This window comes from Bos grunniens, chromosome 5, assembly GCF_055505025.1.
Source record: "Bos grunniens cultivar Pamir isolate PY7600 chromosome 5, Bosgru_T2T1.0, whole genome shotgun sequence".
NCBI classification, from domain to species: Eukaryota; Metazoa; Chordata; class Mammalia; order Artiodactyla; family Bovidae; genus Bos; species Bos grunniens.
Window position 1 is genome coordinate 45,004,635 of NC_141169.1, and position 22,866 is coordinate 45,027,500.

Below are 22,866 nucleotides of genomic sequence, written 5' to 3' on the forward strand. Positions count from 1 at the left end.
AGCCTGGAATCAGGTATTTTGCCAAAAGCCCTTATTCCTCACAGAGGACAATGATATTTAAAAAACTAAGCACTGGGCACTAGAGAATCACTGTTCCCAGGTTCCATCTATGGATAGAGATGGAGAATGTATGTATTTACATAATTTTATCTATTTAAACTGAATTCATATAACACCTCTTATTCCACTCTCACACTACAAGGTTAATTTTAGTTATTAAGTAAATTTCCTTTTCTCTGTTGGTAACTCCATAGGATGACAGTGAGAAACCGAGCTCCCACTGTCTGTAATATCTTTAAAAGTATCTGAGCATATGCAAAGATTTGATCAATTTGCCTATATGTAATCAATCTTTCAACACTGCCATACTATGAAATAGATGGTTTTCACTCAGTCGTTGATACCCCTCACTGGGTCACCTCTTCTTCCACATCTCTTCACCTTCTCTACTGTGTTACATCTCCAACACATCATGTTTGGCCACTGGCCTTACAGGAAGGTGGGAAGAAACTTTTTACTCCTGTTTACATCCATACTCCAAACACCTATAAGAGTGCCTGTAACATGATACATGACCAACACATGACCAACATGACCAATCAGTTGATTGAATCAATCTCTCCAATTATTTAGCATATTCCCCCAAGCTGGGCATTTTGAGAGCTTTCTTACTTTCTCATCCCACATGATTCCAGTACAGCAGCTTCTGAGGCTCCAGGGATCAGGTCTCAAGTCTATGTGACCAGCCATGGGAGGACAGATTAGTAAAAGCTGGCCCAAGAGGGAAATCAGTGTCTGTTAAAGATTTTGCTTAGCGTTTTTTTTTTTTTTTTAATTGACTTTTAATTCCTTTACAATGCTGTGTTAATTTTTGCTGTGTAACAAAAGTCCAGGGCCAGATGGCTTCTTGGGCAAGTTCTAACAAACATTCAGAGAAGAATTAACTCTCATCCTTCTCCAACTTTTGCAAAAAATTGCAGAGTAAGTAACACTCCCAAGCTCATTCTATGAGGCCACCATTACTCTGATAACAAAACCAGACAAAGATATCACCAAAATATGAAACACCAAGAAATTTTCATTTAAATCACAATTAAAAGACCAATATCACTGATGAGCATGGACACAAAAATCTTCATCAAAATAACTAGCAAACAGAATCCAACAGCACATTAAAAGAATCATACCAGGATTGTGGGATCCCTGGGATACAAGGACTCTTCACTGTACACAAATCAATCAATGTGACTCACCATACTAACAAATTAAAGAATAAAAACCGTAAGATCATCTCAATAGGTACAGGAAAAGCAGTTGACAAAATTCAACACACGTTTATAATAAAAACTCTCTAGAAAGTAGGCAGAGAGGGAACCTACCTTAACATAATAAAGGACATAAACAACAAACCCACAGCAAACATCATTCTCGATGGTGAAAAACTGAAAGCATAGTTAAGGAAACAATCCCATTTACCATTGCAACAAAAACACACATGAAAAGATGCTCATCACTAATTATTAGGAAAATGCAGATCAAAACTACAATAAGGTATCCCCTCACACGGTCAGAATGGCCAACATCAAAAAAAAAATCTACAAACAATAAATCCTGGAGAGGGTGTGGAGAAAAAGGAACCCTTTTGCACTGTTGGTGAGAATGTAGACTGATCAGCCATTATGGAGAGCAATATGGAAGTTCCTTAAAAAACTAAAAATAGAACTACCATATGATCCAGCAATCCACTACTGGGCACATGCCTTGAGAAAACTGTAATTCTAAGAGACACGTGCACCCCAGTGTTCACTGCAGCACTGTCTACAATAGCCAGGGCATGGAAGCAACCTAAGTGTCCACTGACTGGTGAATGGATAAAGAAGATGTGGTACATACATACAATGAAATGTTATTCAGCCATAAAAAGGAACAAAAACAAGTCATTTGTAGATGAGTCAATGGGCCCAACGTGTGACATACAGAGTGAAGTCAGAAAGAGAAAAACAAATATAGATGTATGTGGACTCTAGGAAAGTGGCAGATAAATCTGTTTGCAGGACAGGAATGGAGACAGAGACATAGGGAAAGCACTTATGGACATGGCGGTGGGATGTCAGTGAGATGAACTGGGAGATCAGGATTGGTGTATGTGCACTGCCATGTGTAAACCAGATACCTAGTGGCCACACCTATTGTACAATGCAGGGAACTCAGCTCGGTCCTCTGTGGTGAAGTAGACGGATGGGATGGGGTGTGAGGAAGGGCCATGAGGGGATAAATGTATACATAGAGCTAGTTCACTTTAAAGTACAACAGATACTAACACAACATTCTAAAGCAACTTCATTCCAAGAAAAAAATTTTAATTAAAAACAAACAGATTTAAATTTTAAAAAGCCCCTTTTATTATGGAAAATCTATAGCATATACAAAAGTAGAGACATGTCCCCTTGCCTAGCTTCAAAAATTGAACATATGGTCTATTTTGCTTCATCTATGAGCCCTATTCCCTCTGCCATCTCTCATTCCCCAGATCAGTTCAGTTCAGTTCAGTTGCACAGTTCTGTCTGACTCTGTGACCCCATGAATCGCAGCACGCCAGGCCTCCCTGTCCATCACCACCTCCCAGAGTTTATTCAAACTCACATCCATCGAGTCGGTGATGCCAACCAGCCATCTCATTCTCTGTTGTCCCCTAGTCCTACTGCCCCCAATCCTTCCCAGCATTAGAGTCTTTTCCAATGAGTCAACTCTTCGCATGAGGTGGCCAAAGTGCTGGAGTTTCAGCTTTAGCATCATTCCTTCCAAAGAACACCCAGGACTGATCTCCTAGAGAATGGACTGGTTGGATCTCCTTGCAGTCCAAGTGACTCTCAAGAGTCTTCTCCAACACCACAGTTCAAAAGCATCAATTCTTCAGCACTCAGCTTTCTTCACAGTCCAACTCTTACGTCCATACATGACCATACATTTCCATACACTGGAAAAACCATAGCCATGACTAGACGGACCTTTGTTGGCAAAGTAATGTCTCTGCTTTTCAATATGCTATCTAGGTTGGTCATAACTTTCCTTCCAAGGAGTAAGTGTTTTAATTTCATGGCTGCAGTCACCATCTGCAGTGATTTTGGAGCCCCCCAAAATAAAGTCTGACACTGTTTCCACTCTTTCCCTACCTATTTTCCATGAAGTGATGGAACCAGATGACATGATCTTCGTTTTCTGAATGTTGAGCTTTAAGCCAACTTTTTACTCTCCTCTTTAACTTTCATCAGGATGGTTTTTAGTTCCTCTTCACATTCTGCCATAAGGATGGTGTCATCTGCATATCTGAGGTTATTGATATTTCTCCCGGCAATCTTGATTCCAGTTTGTGTCTCATCCAGCCTGGCATTTTGCATGATGTATTCTGCACAGAAGTTAAATAAGCAGGCTTACAATATACAGTCTATATGTGACTGTACCAATCAACATTGCACAAAGGCTTCTTTTGTCCACATAGTTGCCCACCTTGTTATTTCCTGTGTTTTTGATAATAGACTTTCTAACCGATATGAAGTGATGTTGCATTGTGTTTTTGATTCACGTTTCCTTGATGATTAGTGATATTGAGCATGTTTGTGTATCTGTTGGCCATCTGCATGTCTTCTTTAGAAAAATATTTATTTAACTCTTCTGCTCAGTTTTAATTGAATTTTATGCTTTTTTTTTTTTTGCCACCGAGTTGCATGCGTTTATGTATTTTTGATAAAAACAAAAATATATTTTCGACTGATTAGATACATAATTTGCAAATATTTCCTCCTATTCAGTAAGCTGCCTTTCCATTTTGTTGATGGTTTCCTTTGCTCTGCAGAGGTTTTTTAGTTATTGGTTAGTGGACTTTTTTAATGATGTGCAGGAGCTGTTTAGGTATCAAAGAAAAAAATCATGTGGGGTATGAACACACTTTTCTTCATGGTATGTCTGTCTATAGACTTTGTTGACAATGCTTTTTTAGTATGTGGAAATTTTTATCTTCCTGTTCCGCCTCAACTCCCCCCGCCCCATATCAATTAAAAACATATGCAGAGTAAAGACACATTGTTAGATGCTGGGTGGGATACGGCAGATACAGCAGAAGTAGCAGACAGATAAGAAGGAAAAATGCATTACAGTGTCATGAGGTAATCAGGGAGCTAAGAGAACAGATAGGATTCATACAAAAGGGCAAATGGTGTGTGTGTACATTAAGGAAGGCTTCTTAACAGTAGTATAATCTGAACTGAGTTTTAAAGAATAAGAAAGAAATTGGATGAAGTGGACATAGCAGGCCTTGGAAATAGTACAGAAAGATTTGGGAAACAATAAGGGCTGCCTGAGTGTAAAAGGTAGTTTTAAATCTAGTCAGGAAGACCGATTTTAATTCATTTGTCACAGGATTGCAGTCACTACATATATGGATTTTTGTTGTTTGATTTAGTCACTACACTGTATTTTTGACAAATCAGAAGATTCTAAAGGGTCCCATATATTGGAAGAACTGGGTTAAATAGCAATGAGATCCTAGGGGAAAACATTTAAAAACTTCTTTTAGCCTGTATTAGTTTTCTGCTTCTGTAAATTAAATGCTTATACATACATGATATATGTATGTATATATGTCTACTTTTATAAATATATATAAAATGTTTCAAATTTCCAAATGAAGCCTCAATTTACAGTAAATCAATTCAAAAAAGAATTGTTATTTTTGCAAAGTCAATGTAACTTACAATGTAACTGGACTGTAAGGCTTTTTCAAAAGAGATACAACTCTGTATGTTGGTTAAGAGTCTAGACTCTGTATGGGATTAAATTCTTTCTTTGCTGAGTAACTTGAGGCAAGATACCAAATCTCTCTATGCAAAATGGGGCTAACAGTACCTTCCTCCAAGGGTTGTTAAGGATATTCAATAAGTTACGAAATGTAAAAGCACTTATAGTACAGGTAATTGCAGCCCTGAAATTAAAAGACGCTTTCTCCTTGGAGGGAAAGTTATGACCAACCTAGATAGCATATTCAAAAGCAGAGATATTACTTTGCCAACAAAAGTCCGTCTAGTCAAGGCTATGGTTTTTCCTTTGGTCATGTATGGATGTGAGAGTTGGACTGTGAAGAAAGCTGAGCACCGAAGAATTGATGCTTTTGAACTGGGGTGTTGGAGAAGACTCTTGAGAGTCCCTTGGACTGAAAGGAAATCCAACCGGTCCATCCTAAAGGAAATCAGTCCTGAATATTCATTGGAAGGACTGATGCTGAAGCTGAAACTCCAATACTTTGGCCACCTGATTGGAAGAACGGACTCATTTGTGAAGACCGCGATGCTGGGAAAGATTGAAGGCTGGAGGAGAAGGGAAGGACAGAGGATGAGATGGTTGGATGGCATCACTGACTCAATGGACATGAGTTTGAGTAGACTCCTGGAGTTGGTGATGGACAGGGAGGCCTGGCGTGCTGCAGTCCATGCGTTCTCAAAGAGTCAGACATGACTGAACGACTGAACTGAACTGAATCCTTTCCAGGGCTAAGTGAGGCAGGATAGGGAGTCTCTTTGCAGGCTGGCCATTACTCTCAGTGTGGAAGTAATTTTTTTCAAGAGAGAGAACGGTGCACATGGATATATCCCTTCAGTCTATGAAATACTCTGCAAAGCTCCAAGACTTACAGTTAATATTTGAAAAAACATGGGGTGCCTATTAAAGTAGCAGATTCTCAGGGCTTAATATCAACTTTGGTGGGGGGTATTGAAAACTCTTCTTTTTAAAAGTCAGTACCTCCAGTAGTTCTGCAGGTGGTCCATAAAGAGATAGAGTAATTACCTCTGTTTTGTCTTAAAATACGATCTAACAGATGTTGAACACCATCCTTTCCCAACTATGAGCTTCATAACAACTTATCCCCCAAGAACTACAGTGCCCCCAAGAACTACAGTGCCTCTGCTTGGCTCTCCTCGCTTGCAAAACAACAGAAATTTGAAAAGCAAGCCAGGGGTGGAGGGTGGCACGAAGGTGACACAGGTGTGACACAAGGGACAGGAACACCATTCCCGGCCTCACCCACACCCTGCACGCTAGCTCCCTGTCTTCCTTGAAGCACTCACCTTTCCCAAACACACAAACACCAGCAGAAAATTTATCTGGAACAAAGGCAATGAGGCTTGGGCTTTTCTGAAGGATGCCAGTCAAGTTCCTGGATTTCTAAGCCTGCCGTGTAAATTCTCAGACAAGCATCTTTCATTGTTGCTGCTGTTATGGTCACTAAGTCATGTCTGCCTCTTTCATGACCCCATGAACTGTAGCCCACCAGGCTCCTCTGTCTGTGGGATTTCGCACTCAAGAACACTGGAGTGGGCTGCCATTTCCTTCTCCAGGCTATCTTCCTGACCCAGGGATCGAACCTGCATCTCCTGCATTGGCAGGCTAATTCTTTACCACTGAGCCAAAAGGGAAGCCTCCATTTTTTATTAAGCTTCCATCATCTAATGACATGCTCTGTTTTACCTATAAGTCATGGACTTGGAACATTTTCCTTGAGAGATCACACATGCAAGAAAAAGATTTGAATTTAAGCTATTGGCTCTCTGCCCATAATTCAAGGATTCTAACTTGTGGCAAGACACCTCAGGGTGCTGCTCCAGAATGACTAGAACTTAAATTTTCTCACTTGAAAATCAGAACGTTCTCTCAAGCAGAACTTGAAAGAAAAGGAACTGCACAGGGTTTAATTAATCTCCTGTGTCCACACAGGGTGGCTAAAGCGAGGGAAGGGTGCACACACCAGGCAACAAGCAGACCTGTGGCTGCCGAAGACAGAGGAGCAGTCACGGTAAGCCTCATTGCTTAGAAAGATCAAAACCAACTCTCCTGGATAAGGAACTCTCTGCCAGACACAAAGCCAAAACCCAACTTCTTATGAAGTTTACAGAATCCTGATGTTTTCTGTGTGCAAACTTTTAAAAATCGAATTCTCGCCTTTCTCAGAAAGTCAAAGAGGAGATTTCAGAGTTCAACAGCCACCAAATGAGTAACAAGTAACTTTGGAAACTATCACTAAGATCAGAGGGTCTGTCTTCTGCTTGGTCATTCTTACCTTGTAGAATTAAAGAGAAAGATCTGCCAAAAAACAAAGCAAAATGACACCCAAACCTGAAAAACCCTCCAAAACCCCCAAACCAATAAAAATTAAAAACCAAAAGACTCTGCAGATAGAATTAATACATTTGCCCTAACAGTTATTTATCCTGCCCATCCCTTTCCAGCACCATCTCCACCACCTCCTGTCCCTGTTTCTCCCCCCAATCCTTATACAAAGCTGTTTTCTTAACAAAGCACCTCATTAAGCAAGTAATGATTCACTCCAGATGAGTGTATACTTTCAAGAGTTTGCATACTCAGTTTCCTGCGTTTCTTTGGAGAGGCTCATTCTTGATGAGGAAGTAAAACTCCAGCCTTTGCAAGTATTTGGTGGCTCCTGGGAACTGTGACTTCTCCCTGAAGCTATTTTTCTGGTGGAGCCAGGGAATTACCCTAGTAACAATGAGCACAATGATCACAAGGTTTGATTATCTGCCCTGTCAGCTTCTTGCATGCAAGAGAACCTATAAACGAAAACACAGGTAGGCCTCTCCTTCTATGTACCTTAGTATAACCCCTTAAATGGAATGCTAAGTGAACAGCAACAACAAAAGGATGATACAGCATCTGTCATCAAGTCTGTCCTTCCATTTCCCACAGATCCCTGCTCTACTAACTGGTCTGCTTTCAGATCAATTCCTGTTAGAGGCGCTCTGATGGGCCTTTAATAGGTATTTTACTGAAGTGTTGGGTAGAGTTTACAGGAAAAGCACGTGGGCAGGCAGAGGGGCCTTTTACTGGCTCCCAGAGGGGCTGTGGGCAAACTGCTGGACTTCAGTGAATTTCTGTTTCTTCATCGGTAAAATGCCAATGTTGACAATACCTTTTTCAAGGGGAGTTAAGTGAGTTAATACATATTAAGCTTTTTAGAATAATGCCTGGGACATGGCAAGCACTGTCTGAATTTGCTGTTACAGTACAGAAGGTCCCCACCTTCAGGATGGCTTATGGCTTTTCAACTTTATAACGGTGTGAAAGTGGTATGCATTCAGTAGAAAATATAAAATGTGATCTTTTCCCAGGCTAGTGATATTTTTTGTTTATAAGGGTAAACAACCAATATACTTACAACCATTCTGTACCCAGACAACCATTCTGTCTTTCACTTTCTGAAGTGTATTCAATATATTACATGAGATATTCAACACTTTATTTTAAAATAGGCTTTGTGTCAGATGATTTTGCCTGGCTGTAGGCTAATATATCTGTCCCGGAAAAGTTTAAGGTATGCTGGGCAGCACTATGATGTTTGGTAGGTTAGGTGTATAGTATACATTTTTTGACTTACTATATGTCTAACTTACGATACGATTATTAGAATGTAACTTCACCATAAATCAAGGAAGACCTGTAAATAGATTCCCCCTTTTTTCAATAACCCAGAACCCCTGATTAAGATCACCTGATAGAGTCCCAGAACACTGAAAATTTTGAGAACTAATTTTGCATCATAAGAATATTCATTTAAACAATTATCAACTGGTAGCAAACTGCTAAGGCAGGAAGCTAACACCTTTTAAGGGATTTAAAATTCCAAAGCATTTCCACTACACCTGAGATGAACTTACAAAAGAATAGTTTTATAAGAGTAGTTATATTCTGTTTGTGTTATCCCTGAATTCAGATGTTGACATCCTAAAGCCCCAAAGATGGTATATTAGGAGGTGGGGCCTTTGAGCGGTTCTCAGGTGATGAGATTATGAATGGGATTAGTGTGCTCATGAGACAGACCCCACAGAGACCCTTCCGCCTTGTGAAGAGCAGCAAGAAAACCCTGGTGATGAACCAGGAAGAGGACTTGCAGAAGAATCCAATGTGCTGGTGCTTTGATCTTGCATTCCCAGCCCCCAGAGCTGTGAGAAATAAACTTCTATGGTTTACAAGGAAGATTTGGGAGAATGGCATTGAAATATGTATAATATCATGTATGGAATGAGTCGCCAGTCCAGGTTCAATGCACGATACTGGATGCTTGGGGCTGGTGCACTGGGACGACCCAGTGGGATGGTATGGGGATGGAGGAGGGTTCAGGATGGGGAACACATGTATACCTGTGGTGGATTCATTTCGATATTTGGCAAAACTAATACAATATTGTAAAGTTTAAAAATAAAATAAAATTAAAAAAAAAAACAAAAAAAAATAAAAATAAAGTAAAAGTAGAAGAGTTATTTCTTATAACTATTATAAAAGAATAGCTGGATCTAAATGGTGTTTCTTGCAAGATGGAACAAGTTAAGTATACCCATTCTTAATATTGGCTGAATATTGGCTGAAGCATTTTACCAATATTTGTGGAAAAAATTTTTACTTGTCTTTAATAGATAATCTTATGGAGGCTGTGGACAAAATCTGAAGGAACGGAGCTTACAGAAATATCAAATAGCAATTTGTTTTTTTAAAAAAATCTGTCTCTCATTTTTTTTTTTTCCCAGTTCCATGTTTGCTTTAGCCAACATTTATCTTTTTGGATGCTTACAGTTCGAAGACATGGTAAGGTCAATATTTCCAAGGGACTAAGAAAGAATTTCGAAAAGGAACTCAGAGGCATGTTTGCCTATTACCAGAAATATAGGATTATTACCATAATGTTTTTCTTTATTTAATAGTTGGATAAGATAGTTCAGTAATTATTTTTTCTGTAGTACCTGCCCCAAATACGGGAAGGTCTGGACCTGATGGGGTCAGCTTACAGAGGAGGGGACAGTCTATCAAGCCTTTCTATGCATTTTCTTGACCTTCGTCAAAACTATTTCCTCACTTTCAATATTTCCATAAGTTTCACACCAACTTGAGTGCCATCTGCAGTTCTTGACATTTGGTTCTCTGATTTTCCCCTCCTAAACATGTTAAGGAAGTGTTTTGTATATATACAGCCAGGGTATTCTGTATATACTTCTTTTTTGTTTTCGTCTTCATTTCTCTTTTTTTCTTTAATCTGATCTTCCTATAGGTACCAAGAGGACATTTGCTTGAGGTTAAGTGAAGTCGCTCAGTCGGTCCAACTCTTTGCGACCCCATGGACTGTAGCCCGCCAGGTTCCTCCATTCATGGAATTTTCCAGGCAGGAATACTGGAGTCGGTTGCCATTTCCTTCTCCAGGGGATTTTCCAGACCCGGGGATCGAACCCGGGTCTTCCGCAATACAGGCAGACGCTTTATCGTCTGAGCCACCAGGGAATAGAGCTCTCTTAAAAATCCTTTTCTCAGGCTCCCGTAGAGATTCAGTGGTAAAGAATCCACCTTCCAAGGCAGAAGACATGGGTTTGATCCCTGATCCGGGAAGATCCCGTATGCTCCAGAGCAACTAAGCCTGTGCACCACGACGACTGAGCCTATGTTCTGGAGCCTCGGACCTGCGATACTGAGCCCATGAATCCCAACTACTGAAGCCCATGTTGAAGCCCATATGCCCTAGAGCCTGTGGTCCAAAACAGGAGAAGCCACCACAGTGAGAATGAGAAGCCCACACACTGGAGAGTAGCACTTTCTCTGCACGACTAGAGAAAAGCTCGCGCAGCCATGAAGACCCAGGACAGCCAGAAATAAAATAAATTAAAAAAAAAATCCTTTTAGAGACCCCCTAGTGGTAAAGTAGTTAAGAACCCTGCCAATGCAGGGGACATGGGTTTGATCTCTGATCTGGGAAGATTCCACATGCCGTGGGGCAACTAAGCCCATGCGCCACAACTACTGAGCCCACGCTCTGCAACTATGGAACCCGGGAACCTTGATGGAGCCCATGCGCAGTAACAAGAGAAGCCCCTGCAACGAATTCACCCACTACAATTAGAGATAGCCCCCGCTAGCAGCATCTAGAGAAAGCCTGCGTACAGCAAGGAAGACCCAGAGCAGCCATACATAAATAAGTGAATAAACAAATAAAATGTAAAAAATCTTTTAGGTGTACAAGTCCACATCTTCAATGTATCTATTTCAGTTCTGACTCCAACCAGTGAGTATTTTTACAGCTTAAAACCAATATTAGGGTTTACCCATGGACACCAGTGGTGTTCTCTAAGAAATGTAGCCTTCTCAAGATGCAGAGCCTCTGCAGAGAAAGCCTAAGAAAGCAAAGACCTTCCTCATCTCAGGTGACAAACCTCTATCTCCCACAAAGTGAGATGTCTTAAATCACTGACCTCCTAACCTGGGTTACCAGAAAAGTGATAATGCTGTGTGAATTTTCCCCTCAAAACCAGGCAACGAAGGTAGAGACCAAAAAGGCCCCTTATGAATTTGGACACTTTATTAAGACACACTTCCCTGTGAGCCAGCATGTTTGGACAGAGAATGCTGCCTGTCACTTCATGTCCTAGGCTTCTAGCTGGCTGCAGATGCAAGTGTGACAGAAACTGTACCCCATAAGGGGCAGAAACCAGAGGGCACATTCTCGCTGGTTATAAAGCCAAGCTCTCAATACATAAAACAAAACAAATGGAGAGTCTCATCTTATAGTTTTTCATCCTTATGATAAAGGAAAACATAACTCTATCTGAGAGGCCAAGAATCATTCACCATAGGTGTTGATTACCAAAATCAAATTCACAAGCTCACGATTCAATATCCATTTTCACAAATGTTTTTCTCCTGCCACTGTGAATTTGGAAAGGGACAAAGAGAAATCTTTATCCTTCTCTCTTGACTATGCTCTATAGACAGAGATTTGCAAGACTGACATGGTAAGACCTCTTACCTTCTGCTGGTCTGTTGTCGGTTATCCCATATCTCAACTGCAGTCTCCAGGGAGAGTGGAGTGTCCCAGCCTTTTGCTGTCCCATCCTCATCACTAGAAACTGTACAGGAGGAAACATGTGTTTCCTTTTACCCTTTTCAGCTTTTCGCTGTGGCTCTGTAACCAAAGACAGATTAACAAGAGAAAAGGAAACAAGTATATTAACATATACATCTCATGTATACTTGTAAGAAATGCAGGGATGACTAACTCAAGGAGGAAGCCAGAATTTGGACTTACATTTTATCTTAACCAAAGAACAATGTATTTTTAAGTGAGCAACAAGACAGAGGAACAGAGTACTAGGCTTGCAAGAGTGGCAAATTGTGGGACAGTAAATACATTAGAGAATACTGGAAGATAATCGCTAGTCAGCAAAGGCTCTTTTGCAGAGTCCTCAGGTGCTGTCTTGGGGCTGATAAGTGTCTAGTGTTTCAAATGATTAATTTCTGCACACATTTATGTTTTACTTTCAGGAAAATAGAGGGAGGAAGAGGACTTTTCTTGAATCTGCTTCTTCTCAACTGCCTTCAGCTCAAAACAATCCTTGTGCCAAAGGGGAAGATTTTGGGGTGGCATAATTCTGCTATTCTTTTGTAGGTTTTACTATACTGTTTTCTTGCTTCACAATGACTCTTTATGTTCTAACATGAGAAAGTGAAGTAAGACATTGTCAGAAAGGACTTAGCAATGTTCACATGAGGCTTACTTATAACAGTAAAATATTGATTTACAAAGTAACTACTGAGAAACAACCAAAAGAGTCAGCATAGGAATCTGTGATCAACGTGGTGCTTTGCTATCCACCTATCAGAACAACAGGCAGTGTGTCACATTCTTTGTGGAAAGTGTACATAAAATACTTTTAAGTGAAAAAGATGAAGACATCGTAATGAAAGCGGATAAAAAACTTAGTGCAAATGAATGTTAATCAAAGATGGGAGCACATTTTCCATTGTGTAATATGTTCATTCAGGGTTTTTTTCTTTCTAGTTGCTCACATTCATAATCAAATAGGAGGAAGTTCCTCTTTGGGCAATAGAGCTAATGCCAGTTCTTTCTGAGCAATGTCTTCAAGCAATATCATTTCATGATTTTCTTGCAATTAACTCTTGGGACATCAAAACTTTTAGCGTAAGTGAAGCAATAAACATTCCCTGCTTTCCACATGTCTCCAAGGGTGGAGCTCCCAAACTGGTCAGAAAAGACGGAAGGGAAGAGATGTTAAATAGCAAGTCCAGCTCACCTGGTCAACTTGGACATTTGGCTTCTGTCAACATGAAGGCTCTCCTTATTCTGGGGCTTCTGCTCCTTTCTGTTGCTGTCCAGGGCAAGACATTTGAGAGGTGTGAGCTTGCCAGAACTCTGAAGAAACTTGGATTGGCTGGCTACAAGGGAGTCAGCCTGGCAAACTGTAAGTTAACTATTCTTCATCCTTCCAAATAGTCAGCCAGCTGTGGAACAGATACTAACTGAGGAAGAAGAATAAGAAAGGGACTTTGAGTGAATGGCTTTTTTTTTTTTTTCCTTGAAGGGTTTGTACATTTACAATGGGTGAAACACATCAGCTCAGAATCAGATGTACCTAGGGAAGAACTGAAGCATGGGAGGGTCAAATTCTATACCATTCTAAGCATGCCAGGTCTTGCTGTACTCCTCTAGTGCCACTAAACTTGCCAGCTGGCACTTGTAGGGTGACTACAAGATATATTTCAGCCCTCAGCCATTTCCAGCTTGCAATTTGGGTTCTGCAAGCAAGAGTAAGGCAGTATTTTTGTCATTTTTAATCCTCCTACCATGATGCTGGGTTTTTAACAGCCAAGTTTTTAAAAAAGTTACATTGAACTCTTAGAACAGGGACTGTAGGAACCTGTTTCTCCTCAATCAATAAGGACCTCTGAAATGTAGCATGCAATAACATTCTATTATTCTGACTCTAATTCTTTAATTATTTGTCATTTTCTTCCACAGAATTCAAGATGTGCCCTGAGGAAAAGTTCCTTTGTATTTTAGTCCATTTTATTGTTCAGAGTGAATTCAGACATTTCCGCTCCTTAACTATTTTTTATTACATGAGCAAATGGCTAGATGGATGGATGGATGACATAGTCTTTCCTATCCTATGATTCTTATTGTCTGGATTCTAATTTGATATCCAAATTCACCTTTAGGTATAATAAGAAATTTTCTTTCTCCTAGTAAATCCTTGGAGAAGGCAATGGCACCCCACTCCAGTATTCTTGCCTGGAAAATCCCATGGACAGAGGAGCCTTGTAGGCTGCAGTCCATGGGGTCGCTAAGAGTCGGACATGACTGAGCGACTTCACTTTCACTTTTCACTTTCATGCATTGGAGGAGGAAATGGCAACCCACTCCAGTGTTCTTGCCTGGAGAATCCCAGGGACGGGGGAGCCTGGTGGGCTGCCGTCTATGGGGTCGCACAGAGTCGGACACGACTTAAGTGACTTACCAGCAGCAGCAGCAGTAAATCCTTATTTTTCCTAGTACAAATGTTTTTACATTAGTATATGCATCTGCTGCTAGTGACCAAACCCATTTAACCACTCTGTTGATTTTTCTATTCTAGGCTCAATCTTACCTGGGGCATGGGAGCAATGGGAGACACAGCTATTTTAATATTTTTTACAACATGTTATCTTGTTTCATTAGTATTAGCAAGTGATTTGCTAACAAAAGAATTCTCCTAAGGGCCCCTAACACCAAATGTTAAAGTATTTACAAGTAAAATATATCTTTATGCTTCTAAAATAAGTCATTAGTAAAATAGAATTGTGCTATGAAATATAAGTCATATGATGTTGCTGTGTATTACTAAAAATATATTGTTTTTTTCAGGGATGTGTTTGGCCAAAGGAGAAAGCGGTTATAACACACAAGCTAAAAACTATAGTCCTGGATTCAAAAGCACTGATTATGGGATATTTCAGATCAACAGCAAATGGTGGTGTAATGATGGCAAAACCCCAAAAGCAGTTAACGGCTGTGGTGTATCCTGCAGTGGTAAGATAAGATAATGTTGAGTGATGGCACAGGTCCCATTTGATGGTACCTATAAGAAGAGAGATTTAATACAAATGAAAAGGTCTTGAAGAGTTCATGAGGGACCAGAAACACTCCATCTTAACTTCTAGAAACTGCTTTATCACCTACCTCATAATTCCTTAAGTAAGAAATTAAAAAGCTGGTATCATAGAAGGTTGCTGTTTGCTAACATACAATGTTGGAATGATCTATCACTGTATTATAACTGGACATGTTGATGCTTTATAAAGAACAATGCCATTCCTACTAATTTACCTGGTTGGGAGAGGTTTAGGGATAATTTGGTTGTCATATTTTAAAATTTTTTTAAAAATTTTAAAATTTTGTCATATTTACTTCTTTTATGTATATATTATACAGTAGGGGTTTTTGGCTGAGTGATCTTAAAGTGAATTAGAAACATTATCACATTTCATTCCTAAATTCTTTAGTTTGCATATCTAAAACATACACTTCCTATTTAATCACTGTTATTCTAACCAGTTAATATATGGATTTGTTTTTAATTGGGGTGAAACAAATATTCTATTGAGTTCCTTTTAAAACTGAGATAACATATGCAATATTTAGGGCTTCCCTGGTGGGGCTAGTAGTAAAGGACCCTCCTGACAATGCAGGAGACGTGAGACACAGGTTCAATTCCCGGGTTGGGAAGATCCTCTGCAGGAGGGTATGGCAACCCACTCCAGCATTCTTGCCTAGAAAGTCAACATGAACAGAGGAGCCAGAGGGGCTACAGTCCATGGGGTCGCAGAGAGTCACACATGCACGTGTGCACACACAAAATTTACTGCAAAAAATATTGGAGAAGTATGCAAATTTGATATTGTTTAATTTTTAATATTAAAATTCCTAATAAAGAAGATTCATTTCTGGACATATCTTTTATATACAGTTAGTTTAGTTTAAAAAATTATTTGTATTATACAATAATCTGTGGTCATTGAATAAAAGTTCTACCACGCAGAGACTTATGACCACGGTAACTTGTGGTCTCCACATCTTCTTTCAGAATACACATCACTCACGTACATGAATGTAAAGCTATATAATCCACATTTGTACCCACATACAAACATGTAAGCAATATGCTTCAACAAAAATGAAATTGTACTATATTTACTACTTTACAATTTGCTCATTATTGCACAATATCATTTTTCTCAACAAATATCAATCATATTAATTTTTCTGGATGAATAGAATTTCACTAAATATTCTAAAATTTATTAATCCAACTCTTGTACTGATACATACATCTTGGGTGCATCACTTATTACTTTTCTTTTTTTTTTTCCATTTTTAAAATTTATTTATTTATTTTTTTTACTTTTAATTTTTATCAAAATGAATCCGCCACAGGTATACATGTGTTCCCCATCCTGAACCCTCCTCCCTCCCAATATGATCCCTCTGTTAGCTTTATTCTCTTAGGGCACATCACTTATTACTTTTCTTTTTTTGGAATGAATTTTCACTAGTAGAACTGCTGAGCAAAAACCTGCTAGACTGGTTTCTGCTTGTTTGTTTTTGTTTTGTTTTCAAAGTGTCCAGTGAAAAGAGAACCTTCTATCATATTAGTTAATAGTTTCAGAGCTTCCAAATGACATTGGCAAACGAAAAACAGAATGCTTTATTTCCTGCCAAATGGGATAGAATGGAGAGAGAGGGTTTTCTCCCAATATTCACAGATACAGGGACTCTTAAAAAAGTAATTGTATTTGTTCTTTTCTCAGCCTAAGAGAATAAAGCTGGCTGAACCTAAAATTTACGTGAGTTTCTGTGAACATTGTCCTCATTTCCCACCACCTCTTTTTCAGCTTTGCTGAAAGATGACATCACTCAAGCTGTAGCATGTGCAAAGAAGATTGTCAGTCAGCTAGGCCTTACAGCATGGTATGTTATTTCTTTGTTTTTGTTTTCCATACAGTGTTGTTAAGATGTAATTGACACACAGTACTTCATAAATTTAAGGTGTACAGCATAATGACTTAATACATCATGAAATGATTATCACAGTAAGTTTAGTGAACATGCATGATCTCAATGGATACAAATTTAAAGAAACACAATGCAATACTGTTAAGCAATTATCCTTCATTTAAAAATAAATTAAAAAATTAAAGAAACAGAAGAAAAAAATTTGTGATGAAAAATCTTATGATTTACTCTCTAATCTATTTTAGTATGTAAGACACAGCAGTGTTAATTCTATTCATCATGTTGTATATCACATCTCCAGTGTTTACTTATCTTATAATTGGAGGTTTCTGGTACTTTCCAATGCTTTCATCCAATTCCCCACCCCTCACCCCACCCACAATACCCACAATTGGTAACCACAAATCTGATTTCTTTTTCTGAGTTTGTTTGTGTTTCAAGTATAATGGCCCTTCAACACTATGTAAGTTCCCTTCACAGAGCAAGGTATGGGCTAAGAATTAAAGGAGAGATCTGGGGTCTTCTCTATGGTTAAGATTCTATGCTTTCAATGCAGGAGGAGGGGGTCTGATACCTGGTTGGGGAACTGAGATACCACAGGCCATGTGGTGTGGTCAAAGAAAGGTGTGTGTGAGAGAGTAGGGAGTGGTTTTATCTTACTGTTATGCGAAAAGTGTGGGAATATTCTCTAAGACCAAGGGAATTGAAAATGGAAAATCTAAATATTAAGATTTATGCTAAACAGTGTATTACATAGAAACAATCTACTTTCACCTCAATTTATTCTAAGGACTTCTAGAGTTTTTAAGTTTTTCCACACTCTACCAATTCCTTGTCATATCGTGAAATTATTTTTGAAAGTAAGTAAATATGGAATACACTTTGCAGTTGTGTTGTGGACTACACAAGACTCAACATTTGTGTTCAGCATTCTGTGCTCTAGTGAAGCCTTGGGGAGATGTGAAGGCCTTGGTATACGTGTCTCCAGTTAATAAATAAGCAATACTTGGATCTGTCTGTAGCTTGTATTTCATGGACTGATTAACTATTTTGTTCTCACAAAGGATTTGAAGTATGTATAACAATGAAGATATGTTTTAATCTTATTATCATTTCTTTTACCTTTTTCTACAGGGTGGCATGGAAAAACAAGTGTCAAAACCGAGACCTCACGAGTTATGTTCAGGGTTGCGGAGTATAACTGTGGAGTTTTCGTCTTCAGCTCATTTTGTCTCTTTTTCATATTAAGGAAATAATCGTTCAGTAAAAGGTTATACTACCACTCTTTCAAACAAATAATGTTTTTACTGAAGCAGGAGCATATGGTCTTTCTTCTAAAAGGCTGACGTTTACCTCACGTGTTTATTGTTTGATATTGGGCCTACAACATTTTTCAGCTTGCTAACAAAACTAATGCTGGTGAATATTTGTCTAAAATCTTCATTATCAAATGTATCTCTGGTACATTTAGTTCCTCAAAGAGATAACCCAGACTTAATCTTAAATGATATAAGTACTCCCCAATATTCAACAAAATAGAACAAAACAATGCTATGCTAAGTCACTTCAGTCGTGTCCGACTCTGTGCAACCCCATAGACGGCAGCCCACCAGGCTTCCCGTCCCTGGGATTCTCTAGGCAAGAACACTGGATCGGGATGCCATTTCCTTCTCCAATGCAGGAAAGTGAAAAGTGAAAGTGAAGTCTCTCAGTCGTGTCCGACTGTTCGCGACCCCATGGATTGCAGCTCACCAAACTCCTCCGTCCATGGGATTTTCCAGCCAAGAGTACTGGAATGGGGTGCTATTGCCTTCTCCATGCTAACAGAACTAATGCTGGTGAATATTTGTCTAAAATCTTCATTATCAAATGTATCTCTGGTACATTTAGTTCTTAATCAAAGAGATAAACCCGACTTAATCTTGAATGACATAAGTACTCCCCAATATTCAACAAAATAGAACAAAAGAATATCTCTAAGCAAATTGATCTTAGGCAAAGCCCCACCTGAGTAGGCATGTGAACTTTCATCTGTTCAGTCAAAAAGAGCAGAATGTCAAATGGCTAAAAATGAAAACAGCCTGGTCAAGAATTTTGTTTTCATAAGTGTGACCTTTGGTTTAAATGTTTTAGTAGAAATGTTGCATTTAAACAGCTTTAAAAATAAACTCACAGTATATACATCAACCTATTTTAGCCTTTGTAAAGAATTCACTTATGCATGCTGCTGATCCTGAAGAAATATAAAGAAGGATTAGATGAGCTGTTGATTTTCCTTAGTTTTATTAGCTTAAATTCATGAATTATGATTAAATTCAGAGGGAGATGAGTTTGCAAGCATTGAATTAATTGCTATTAAATAGGTATGTAATTATGCATGTTTAAAAGAAAAATATTTTCATTAAAAGCTTTGCAATTCATACTATGTCTTCCTTTGTTTAGAGCCATTTAATGTCTCTAAAGAAATTCGTATGTATTGGGAAATAATGATCTGACACTTAGTATTTCCTACATTCTCACCTGTATTGAAACAGGTGGATATTGCTAGAGAAATCCATAAGCCTGCTGATATCTCACTTAATGTTTTAAATGTTTAATCTTTTTTGGCTGTGCCATACAGCTTCAGGGACCTTAGTTCCCCAAGAAGGCTTGACTTCTTACTCTAAACAGTGAAAGCACGGAGTCCTAACCATGGAACCCCCAAGGATTTCCCCTCACTTAAAATTCATCAATTCAAATCTCAAATGGGCCCTCAAGTCTACCTGGTCATCATAGTCACTTCTCTGAAATCCTTCTGTGTTGGTGTTCTCACTCTCCACAATGAGTGTCATTATTTACTTCCCTCTTTTCAAAGTCCCAGCACACACACCAACCCCTGGCCTTCCATACTCTGCTCTGAGCAGATGACCTTACAGTCCGCCTTACAGTCTTAAGTCCTCTGTCAGATGATATTACACTGACAGAACAGAAGCAACCTCATACAAAATCCTCCCTTCCTGGCCAGCATAGCAGAGCTAACATCTTTCCCTGGGCCCGCCCTCCCTTCTTTCCCCTTTATCACTGGGATGAAGGGCTTCTGCTCCTCAAATGGCAGTCTCCAAATGCAGTCTTCATCACAGCCCTCTCACTACTCCAGTTTAGGCTGAGGGTTTCCTGCATCCCGAGTTTCTCCCTCTGCTGGATCATCCCCAGCACTGCACGAGCTGCCCTGGGAACGTTTCATTTTACAAAGAACTCTCCATAGGCTCTACACAACCCTCTAACTGCTGCGGCCAGTGCAGCAGGTAGGGATCAAAAGTGATCGACACACAGTTTGGGAAAAAATAAACTAGAGTCAAAAGTAAAGTTTTAAAGATGGAACCAGAGAACTCAAGACCTCTTAGATCAAGAGCCCTGTTCTTCGGAGCCACATCACTTTTATTTAGTGTCTTGGCAACAGAAAGCATCTGTTGTGCGACGATGAAGTCAGCCTCCTGTGTCCCCAGTCATGTCTCCCATTTTATTGACTACTTTAAACTATCTTTGTTATTTTCTTTTACAAAGGGTTTCGTCTAGCTGGAGGGCATAGACCTGCATATGGAAAACATCTTGGGAAAACATCTTGGTGTGTGCACAAGCAGCGATCTGAACCTGTGCTGACCTGGCATTCCAAGGGCCACACTATGTTTTTCCTCAGCTTACCAGGGCATGATTACCCCAACTAATCAACCTGATGTACTTTTGTTTGGGTTATGCTGTATTGCTATATTTTGCTTTTATTCTTTTCCCATGGTGATGTTCTCATGGCTTGGCCAGAGCAACAGGTGGCTGACTACTAACCCCTGCAACCACCTACAACTTTTTTGACTCCCATTCATAACACTTCTGGGATGAGATATCTATATTTACCCACTCCACGTCCTCACCTCCCTTTCTCTTTTCATCTCTTCTGAATTTGACTGCTGTCCTCGCTCAGCTGAAAACGGCTCCAACAGGACTCCTCCCAGGATGACTTGGGGCCAGTTCTAGTGATCACCTGATTTCTGTTCATGCTATTTGATGTCTCGGCAGCATTTGACAGAGTGAACCACTTGCTACTTCTGAAAACTTTTTCTTCCTCAGCTTCTCCTGCTTTATATTCTGCCTCATTGATGGTTTCTTCTCAGCCCTTCTTGGCTGGCTGTTTCTCTGCTGATTGATTTTTAAATGTTGGAGTGTCCCAGGGCTGAAGCCTATAACCATATTAGACATGTTTTATCTATTCATATATTTGTCTCTTTCAAAATAGAGTGTTTCCTACTTTTTGAAGTGCTTCCCTGATAGTTCAGTTGGTAATGAATCCTCCTGCAAGGCAGGAGACCCCAATTGGATTCCTGGGTTGGGCAGATCTGCTGGAAAAGGGATAGGGTACCCACTCCTGTATTCTTCGGCTTCCCTTGTGGCTCAGCTGGTAAAGAACCATCTGCAATGTCGGAGACCTAGGTTCGATCCCTGGGTTGGAAAGATCCCCTGGAGAAGGGAAAGGCTACCCACTCCAATATTTTGGCCTGGAGAATTCCATGGACTGTATAGTCCATGGGGTCACAAAGAGTTGGAATGACTGAGCAACTTTCGCTTTTCTTTTTGAAGACTGAAACAATCTCAGTTTCCCACCAAATTTTCAAGTACAGTACAGCCTTCTGTGTTTTCTTAACAGTTTAAGAATATACTGCCAACATGGTGCCCAGTGGCTCTGAATTCTTCAGTGTGTAACTCCTCAAAACATCATCCAAACCAGGATGTGAACATGGACAAATAAGGACCACCTAATCATTTGATCCTATGCAATTTCATCAAGTGTCCCATAAATCCTTCTTAATGAAAAGGTCTAATTCAGAATCGAGTGTTATAATTTGGCTGTCATGTTTTTCAGTTTCCTTCGATCTAGTTCACTTCACCTTTTCCTTGACTTTTATGACTTCAACCCTTTTGAAGATGAGAGAGTCATTTCCTAGGCAGGTTGATAAGGAGTCTAGGGATCCCCAAGGAGAGAGGGGTCTGGAATTCTCAAGGAGGAAGAAAGGACAAACTTTTTTTCTTTCTCCACATTCTTTAGGATTATATAACAATAATGTATCTTGCCTAAGGACAGTCTCTGGATTAAACCTTCTGTTATCTTAAAATGTAAATTATGGGAGTAGGTCTGGTGAGGTCTTTACAACCTCCAGACATTCTTTGGATTCATTGGAGAGTATATAACTTCATTGTTAACACTAGCAAGCGGGTACTCTTTCTACCCACTTCTGATGCCTATGTCAGAAGCTTTCTCTGTCTCCTTTATACTTTAATAAAACTTTATTACACAAAAGCTCTGAGCGATCAAGCCTCATCTCTGGCCCCAGATTGAATTCTTCTCTTCCGGGGGCCAAGAATCCCGGTGTCTTTGCGTGATTCAACAACAACCTTTCATCTTGGGGGCTTGTCCGGGATCCTTCAGGACAAAGTAAGGAAGCTTGGAGCTTTAGTTCTTTGTTCTCTTAGCAAACACGTTTTCTGCTGTGCTTTACTAACTCTACGGTGTGCTTGTGTGAATGAATGGCATGCCCTGTATGATGCAAGTAAGGAGCCCTGCTCTGCGGTTCCACGGTGATCTCATACAGCTTATGGCAGAAACCTGTCTGGGCATTATACCGACCTGCCAAGGCCAAGAGGCACCCAATGTCTGCTTCAGGAACCGACCAGAAATGGGCAAAGCGTGTGGACCGAACTCTCCTTTCTCAGTCAGACTTTCGGTCTCTTTGACCATTTCATAACTCCTTGGGAATTAGAAGTAGTAACCTAATCTATTGGATCATAGACTTTCAAGGGACTTGTGATCTATACTGTTATTGTACTGTGGCTTAGGTCCCAAACTGGATTGGTATTCAAGAAAGTGCCTAGCCTCGCTAGGAATCGAAAGTTAGGAAGCTAGATGGAGCTCTAGCTCCAAGAACATCTCTGAGGTTAAAGGTTACTCA

The 22,866-nt window shown here is 39.7% G+C and overlaps 1 protein-coding gene and 2 long non-coding RNA genes across 9 annotated transcripts in view; 2 read left to right on the forward strand and 1 right to left on the reverse strand.

Annotated features, from left to right (window-relative positions):
• The window catches only part of LOC147371842 (uncharacterized), a 135,957-nt gene that overhangs the window by 65,585 nt on the left and 47,506 nt on the right, over positions 1-22,866 (reverse strand). For 5 of the 7 annotated variants that reach the window (XR_015163793.1, XR_015163790.1, XR_015163794.1 and 2 more), the window contains exons 5-6: positions 13,134-13,359; positions 11,849-12,004 (exon numbers count right to left, since the gene is read on the reverse strand). This is a non-coding gene — a long non-coding RNA (uncharacterized LOC147371842). Of the gene's footprint in view, positions 1-2,378; positions 3,407-11,848; positions 12,005-13,133; positions 13,360-22,866 lie in introns of those variants that run through there. The other 2 variants (XR_015163792.1, XR_015163789.1) reach the window with 1 other exon arrangement.
• The window catches only part of LOC147371844 (uncharacterized), a 31,478-nt gene that overhangs the window by 6,715 nt on the left and 1,897 nt on the right, over positions 1-22,866 (forward strand). The gene's annotated exons all lie outside the window — the stretch shown is intronic.
• Positions 13,072-19,311, forward strand: LOC147371845 (lysozyme C, tracheal isozyme-like). Its single transcript, XM_086400028.1, has 4 exons — positions 13,072-13,301; positions 14,744-14,908; positions 16,771-16,846; positions 18,026-19,311. Exons 1-4 carry the CDS (start codon positions 13,109-13,111, stop codon positions 18,090-18,092), a joined length of 501 nt encoding a protein of 166 aa, XP_086256154.1. The 5' UTR covers positions 13,072-13,108; the 3' UTR covers positions 18,093-19,311.